The following is a 7795-nucleotide window of genomic DNA, read 5'->3' on the forward strand; positions in this document are numbered from 1 at the left end:
CCAGGTTTCCTCCAGAGCAGTAGTTGGAGGCGGGTTATGCAACTAAGGGAGATGAACGCGTGTGTGATTTAGTCCCCCTACGTGATTCCAAACTAATGTAAAAAAAAAGTATGCATTTTTTTATAGTTGATGTCCGAACACCAATGCTTGAATTGATGGTTCCTTGTCAGTTAGGGAGTATATATATATATATATATATATATATATATATATATATATATATATATATATATATATATATATATATATATATATATATATATATATATATTATGATTCTCAGTTTTAATCGAAACCCATCCCATTTAAATTTGGTTTTGGTTAGGTTTCAAACCTAAATTCGATTTTTGATTTGGGCTGTAGTTTTGGCAAACAAAAAAAAAAAATAAAACCCAATAGACCGAACTAAACACACTGAATAAATCGAAAATTGCACCGATGAACACTCATACCCTTAGAGCACGAGGTGTCCGTGTCGATTTTTTATTGTCAATTTCAGTGTCCATTTTTGACACTGAAATTGACTGACAGTTTGTAAGGTGGAGGTGTCCACATTGTCCATTTCAGTGTCAATTTCAGTGTCTATTTTTTTTTTAATTGATTTTTAAATATTGTATTTAACTAATTTAATATAAAAACAAAATAATTGATTAAAATTCATAAAATAAACTATTACATTTATTAAAATTCATAAAATAAGCCATTACATTTATTAAAATTCATAAAATAAACTGGTACGTAATAAAATTCATAAGTCGTCACGAAGATCCCACAAATGTTCAACCAAATCAGATCGTATGCCTTCACGCACTTCTCTATCACGTAACTCTCTTGTTCTTCTTGCACGAGCGTCACACCTATCAATCCACGTACGTTGTATATGTTGGACGGGCTCAACTACCCAATCATTCTCAGCAAAGTTGTATCCATTGTCTTCGATAATGATGTTGTGTATCACGATGCACGTGTACATTAGTTGTCTCATTATATTCACTTCGTAAGCTCGTGCGGGTTGCTGAAGAATATGCCAGCGACCTTGTAGGATCCCAAACGTTCTTTCAACATCTTTGAGAGCGCTCGCTTGTTTCTTTGTAAAGTAAGTACGTTTTTCGTCAACGACACTTGAAAATCCCTTAACAAATGCCGCCCAAGTTGGGTAAATACCGTCAGCTAAATAATACCGTCTGCTATAATGAACCCTTTTATTTGATAAGGAACGTCGGGCATTTCCTCATTAAGCATTGAGTTGAACAAATCACTAGTGTTTAGCACATTAATATCGTTGTTTGAACCCGCTACACCAAAATACGCATGCCAAATCCAATTATCATACGAGGCGACCGCTTCAAGTATAATAGTTGGGTGACTGTGATCACCTCGCATATACTGTCCTCTCCACGCAACCGGACATTTTGCCCATGCCCAGTGCATACAATCTATACTACCCAACATGCCCGGAAAACCATGAATCCTTTCATGACCTTCATACAAACGGTGAATGTCGTGCAAAGTAGGCTTTCTTAGGTACACGTTAGCATACAAATCAATGATACACCTACAAAAGTAGTGTAGAGATTTTCGAGCAACTCGTTCAGACATTTGAAGATACTCATCCAACGCATCCGGTGTATAACCGTATGCTAGCTGACGTAGCGCGGCTGTCATCTCCAAATGTGGGCTAATACTCCACTTACCACGTGTATCTTGTCTTCGATGAAACCATCTAAAATAATACGGCAATGGATTTGCTGAGTAGCTTAGAATATAATTCATAATCCTAAGAAAAACACGTCGCCGCATTCGAAATTTTCGTTTGAAATTATCAGTCGTATATTTGCAACCCTCGTTAAAATAATTGTCCATCAAACGATCGTGTGCTTCATAATGGTTTCGACGTATATAACGACGTGAGTTAACTTCTTCTTCGTCGGATAAATTTTCAAGTACGTTTAGTGTATAGTTTGTGAACGAGTCGCCGGAAGTACTCGAAGAAGACGACATATTTTGGGGGAAAAAGATAAAAAAAAATTGATGAATAAAGATAAAATGTGGTGAAAGGTGAATAATGAGTGTGTGTGTTAAATGAGAAAATGTAGTGTTATTTATACAGTAAAAAGGAAATAAAATTTTTTTTACCAAAACTAGCCGTTAAACAGCTAGTTTTTTTAAATTTTCAATGTTTTCAGCCACAAACGCCACCGTCGAATTTTGGAGGTCGTAAATCGACGGCGGGATCGACGCCGTGCCGGTGTCGACCGAACATCGATCCCGTCATCGATTTAGGGGGACGGTCGATTTTGTAGTGGACACCGAGTGCTCTTAGGTCTTAAAAAACATGAAGTTGGCCGTTATGTATTATTTTCATGATTCGTTAAGAACAAGCTATAAGAATAAGAATGATTATATATTCAAACTAGTGAAATGACCCGTGAAACCACAGATTTATTTAAACGAAACAGTTTTAATGATATGTTTTAGGTATTAAGTGAACGTAAATGCTAAAGTCATTTAGTTTAATACCATGGGTTTGTTTAAACGAAACAGTTTAATGATATGTTTTAGGTATTAAGTGAACGTAAATGCTAAAGTCATTTAGTTTAATGACCCGTGAAATCACAGAGTCCGACTAAGAAACTCGTTAGCTGAACATTTCATCAAACACCTAAAATGCATATTAAACAATCTACATCCAATCATAAGAGATAATATTGGTTATCATTTTATTTTAAAAGTGTAAATTAAAATATAAATTTAGAATTAGTATCCTTCTGTCTAGCTTTTATACGTTCTCGTATTCAATTCAAAATAATTAAGTCAAATAATTCAAAATTATTTAATTTAAAACCACAGAGTTCGACTAAGAAACTCGTCAGCTAAACATTTCATCAAACACCTAAAATGCATATTAAACAATCCACATCCAATCATAAGAGATAATACTGGTTGTCATTTTATTTTAAAAGTGTAAATTAAAATATATATTTAGAATTGGTATCCTTCTGCATAGCTTTTATACCTTCTCGTACTCAATTCAAAATAATTAATTTAAATAATTCAAAATTATTTATTTTAATAATTAAAATAATTATTAATAAGATTTAATAATAATAATAATAATAATAATAATTAATAATTAATAAGATTTAATTTTAATTAAAAATTATTTAGATTAATGACATCACCCACCATACTTAGATTTTTTTCTTTTTCTTTTTGATTTTTTCTTAACAAATGAATTAGCCTAATAATGACATTATCATTATAGGATTTTAATATTAACTATAGATGACAAAAATAAAAATATGGCACGACAGAGAGTATATGTATAGACTATCTATAGTTTCTATTAAAATTCTATAATAATGATGTCATTATTAGGCTAATTCTTTTATTAAAAAAATCAAAAATAAAAAGAAAAAAATCTTGGTCATTTAGATATTTAGATGATGTCATTAATCCTAAGTATTTTATAATTAAAAAAATTGTACTTATAGTAACTAATTATTTAATAACTTAAATAATTTATTACTCCATAATTTTCTGTTTTAGATATATAAAACTGTAAAATGATGATGTCATCATTTCACTAACTACCCTTAAATTTTCATAATTTGATGTCATTATTTTATATTAATATTAATATTAATATATATTAATTCTAATTAAAAAAGATACAAAATAAAACCAATATAAAGCTCTAAAATGATTATGTTATCCTTTCAATAATTACACTTTAATTTTCATAATGATGATGTTTTTATTCTATATTAATATTACTTCTAATTAAAAAAATATATAAAATAAAAATAAATAAATGCCGATAATATATGAATGCCGATTTGAATGGCAAAAATAATTAATAAAATATCATTTAATATTTAATACGGTATTGTTCTTTTATAAATATATATCTCGGAGCATCTCTACCATATATTTTCACAACTCTTTTTCTCAATATGTACAAACCTTTACAACTATTTTTCTCGATCTTCACCATATTATCCAATAACCTTTTGTTTCCAAAAAGCAGGTACAAACCTTCATGTCATTGTTAAGGTTTTTTCAAAGAATTATTCTCCTTTATGCGTCGTTTGATGATGAAATTTATCACACCTTTAATGCTTTATTATTATTTAATACGATATTATTGTTTTATAAATATATATATATATATATCTCGGAGCATCTCCACTATATATTATCACAACTCTTTTTCAATATGTACAAACCTTTACAACTATTTTTCTTGATCTTCATCATATTATCCAATAACCTTTTGTTTTCAAAAAGCAGGTACAAACATTCGTGTCATTGTTAATGGTTATTTCAAAGAATTATTCTCCTTTATGCGTTGTTTGATGATGAAATTTATCACACCTTGAATGTTTTATTGTTGTATGTTTGTTAAACAACAAGAATCTGAAAATCGATAATATACGTCATATCATATTGTGACTATTTAAAATGGAGGTATATAGTATAATAGAAGAATTCAAAAATAAATCATAATTTTCGCGAGGTTAAACTAGATATTCTTAATCCCTCTTTTAATGTTAAACAATTTATGACAAGAAAAATAGTAGTTGTAATGAAAATTAGAAGAATGTTGTGAGAGAATGAATGTAGTTTATTTATTCTGACCAAGTTAACAATGACAAGTTTCTTAGTCGAAATCTGTGATCCCACGAGTTATTAAACTAAATGACTTTAACATTTACATTCACTTAATATCTACAATATATCATTATACTGTTTTGTTTAAACAAACCCGTGATTCTACGGGTCATTTCACTACTACACTACTATTTCTTATCAACTCTATCGTCTGATCGTCTCTAGTGTTTTATATTCAAAAAATAGTCATAATTTTTATTTACTTGTTATGTTGGTGGAAGGTTTTGAAAATAAGTGCACACGATATGGAAAATAAAATTAGTGCTACCAACAACTCTTAATTATTTGAGATTAGAAAATAACTTAACTATTCCGTATGATATAATGGTCTAATAAATACACGGAGGTCTGTTCAAGTTACTCAGAGATGACGGTCAGTCATATGTACATATAAGTACATTGCTTACCATTTTTGACCATTTTCTACAATTATAGAACGTTTTTATATGAATTCGTAGAACGATGTATGTGATTAAGTTTACAAAATCAATTCAACCATGTTAAATATACAACAATTGGATGTATAACTATATGATAAAAAATGTACACAATGAACATCCGCCAACACAACTTAAACAAGAAACCAAAAAACAAAAATAATACACAACAATATGTATATGAAATCATACAATAAAGACGGAAAAAAACAGGTGATAGTGTAATTGAGCAAATTACTTTAAAAGCTCATAAGCTGCTTCATCTTGTGGTTTTGTTGATCAGCATTTAAAGGTCCACTAAAAAAGGTTTTTGGTGATGAAATCATTTTATTTTCACTTGGTTTTCTTGAGTGATTGTGCTCGATCATCTTTTTTGGTTTTCTATTCGTGTTCTCAATCGTTCCATCAATCGTCGGAATCAAATACCAAGCAATCGAAGTGCAAATAATCGCCAAAGATCGTCCAAATAATGTCAAGAAGATCAACACCAAGATCACAAACAAAGGTAAATTATATGAAGGCATCCACAACTCTTCAAACTTCCTTTTTAAGTTTAGTTTCCACTGATCAACCCTAATAATCTTAGTATCGATTGATGGTTCCGCATGTTGTGTTTCTTTGTCTTCGGTCATATGGTCCAACGTCGAATCTTGTAATGTAGGAATTGAAGTATGATCGTTGGTGTCTTTAAGATTGTTTTGCTTGGGATGATGATCTTTGTCCTTTCTCTTTGGATCTTTTAACCACACAATAATGGGCTTAATGTCGTTGGAATTTGAATATACGAATCGAACAAAAGAGATGTATTGTGAACCTTTTTGGGTGAAGATCTTTCGTTTCTTGTCATCAATATCGGCCAAAAGAGCTTCAAATTTGTCTAGCCCGCGACTCGAATATGGATTCTTGTTGTTAGCTTTTTTTCTTCTACTACAAAACTTGTGTGATCTTGCTTTTCTTGAAGGTGGAGGAGAGTATGGACATAAAGCTTCAAAATCATCTTCTTCTTGGTTGTTAAAGGTGCCACAAATGAAGGACATGACTCTTTTTTTGGTGGGGTTGTCTTGTTTTTAAGATTTGGGTGTTTATGTGGTTATATGTTTATGTTGAACTTTTGGGTGAGTTTTTAACAAAGCTGTGTTTTTTAGACTTTTGAGAACAAAGAGAGAAATAGAAGGTAAGATGAGTTGATAAGAATGGTTTTATGGAGCAGTTGGGATGGTCAAAAGGCAAATATGGAAATTTAAGTGTTTTATAGAAGCTTCTACTTGAGTTAATGACTTGTGTGAAATGGATGAACCCTAAAAACAATATTAATCCCTTTTATATATATATATATATATATATATATATATATATATATATATATATATATATATATATATATATACCGTTGGATTCTTGGTCATTTTAACAAGGCCAAAACGACAACAGTAGGTGGTCCTTTTCACACTTCAATTTTCAGTTTTCCCTCCTTAAATATAACCAACTTACAAAACAACAACAACAACAACAACAACAATACCCAATCCCACCAATGTGGGGTATGGGGGAGGTTGATCGTAGACAATCCTTCCTCTATCCTAGAATAAAGAGCGATCATTTCTCCACCCCGAGTGTAACACTCCCAAGAGTAGAGAAATTCCTTTCTCTCTATATTCGTCAGATAGAGAGATTGCTTCCAGGGACCTCCGGCCAGAAAGTAAAAAAAAAAAAAAAAACGATACAAACGAGACGCCATGAAAATGGTGAGATCAAATCTTCATGGGTTTTACATCATGCCTGGGGTTTAATTTAGGCTCTAAGTGGCGGTAAAGTCGCCAATAAATCGATGCTTGCCGTTGACTCACTTAGTAGAGCCATAAAATATATATATATATATGGGAACGTACCTTAGACTGCCGTGCGAAGCTCAAGGGATGACGGGAAATGCTACACTACATACCAACATACCTGCATACGCATACATACATACGAGAACATACGAGCATACAACCATAGACATGACGGCCAACAAAAAAGCACGCATACCAACAAACATAAACATGCATACCCAAAAACATACCTACATCACATGCTAGCAACCATAACCCAAACCCTATACATAAACATGCAAACAAACCAACACAAGCAAACATACATACCCTACAACCAAACAAACTCATACGAACCAGCACATACATACAAACACAAGAAGAGGTCCAGGTAAACACACAAACACACAGACCCACAAACGCAAAACAAACAACAAGCTACTCGTCTATTCTAATTCTAGTCCTCCACGTAAGCCTATCAGAAGTCATGTCCTCGGTCAATAAAAGTTCCTTCAAGTCGAGCTTAATTCTATCATCCCACCTACGAGTAGGTCTACCCCTTCTCCTTACTCCGTCAACCGTCAGTGCCTCGATTCTCCTAACAGGTGCAGTAGGGGGTCGCCTCTTCACATGTCCAAACCATCGAAGTCGTTCTTCTCTTAGCTTGTCGATGATGCTTCTGACTTTCAGGTTCTCCCTAAAAACGCTATTTGGGATCATATCTAGCATTGTTTTACCGCATATCCACCTCAGCATCCTCATCTCTGCCACCTCCATCCTTCTCTCTTGTGCCTTCGTCATTGGCCAACATTCTGATCCATATAGCATAGCAGGTCTAATTGCCACCTTGTAAAATTTCCCTTTCAGCTTTAG

At 32.3% G+C, this 7795-nt stretch overlaps 2 protein-coding genes across 2 annotated transcripts; both read right to left on the reverse strand.

The window, feature by feature from the left end:
• Positions 1–748: 748 nt before the first annotated feature.
• On the reverse strand, positions 749–2001 carry LOC139890318 (uncharacterized). Its single transcript, XM_071873206.1, has 2 exons — positions 1219–2001; positions 749–1132 (listed from the first exon to the last, which is right to left on the reverse strand). Exons 1-2 carry the CDS (start codon positions 1999–2001, stop codon positions 749–751), a joined length of 1167 nt encoding a protein of 388 aa, XP_071729307.1.
• A 3236-nt stretch (positions 2002–5237) lies between these two features.
• On the reverse strand, positions 5238–6305 carry LOC139894003 (uncharacterized). Its single transcript, XM_071877208.1, has 2 exons — positions 5926–6305; positions 5238–5847 (listed from the first exon to the last, which is right to left on the reverse strand). The coding sequence occupies exons 1-2, from the start codon at positions 6146–6148 to the stop codon at positions 5351–5353; spliced, it is 720 nt and encodes a 239-aa protein (XP_071733309.1). The 5' UTR covers positions 6149–6305; the 3' UTR covers positions 5238–5350.
• Positions 6306–7795: the final 1490 nt, after the last annotated feature.

The sequence above is a fragment of the Rutidosis leptorrhynchoides genome, chromosome 2, assembly GCF_046630445.1.
Source record: "Rutidosis leptorrhynchoides isolate AG116_Rl617_1_P2 chromosome 2, CSIRO_AGI_Rlap_v1, whole genome shotgun sequence".
Lineage (NCBI taxonomy): Eukaryota > Viridiplantae > Streptophyta > Magnoliopsida > Asterales > Asteraceae > Rutidosis > Rutidosis leptorrhynchoides.

Excerpts from the sequence above, each read along its gene's own strand:
- LOC139890318 (XM_071873206.1), bottom strand. The coding sequence starts at position 2,001 with ATGTCGTCTTCTTCGAGTACTTCCGGCGACTCGTTCACAAACTATACA. Across the intron at positions 1,133-1,218 it reads TTAATGAGGAAATGCCCGAC|GGATTTTCAAGTGTCGTTGA; the intron begins GTTCCTTATCAA and ends GCATTTGTTAAG.
- LOC139894003 (XM_071877208.1), bottom strand. The coding sequence starts at position 6,148 with ATGTCCTTCATTTGTGGCACCTTTAACAACCAAGAAGAAGATGATTTT. Across the intron at positions 5,848-5,925 it reads AAAGATCTTCACCCAAAAAG|ATCCAAAGAGAAAGGACAAA; the intron begins GTTCACAATACA and ends TGTGGTTAAAAG.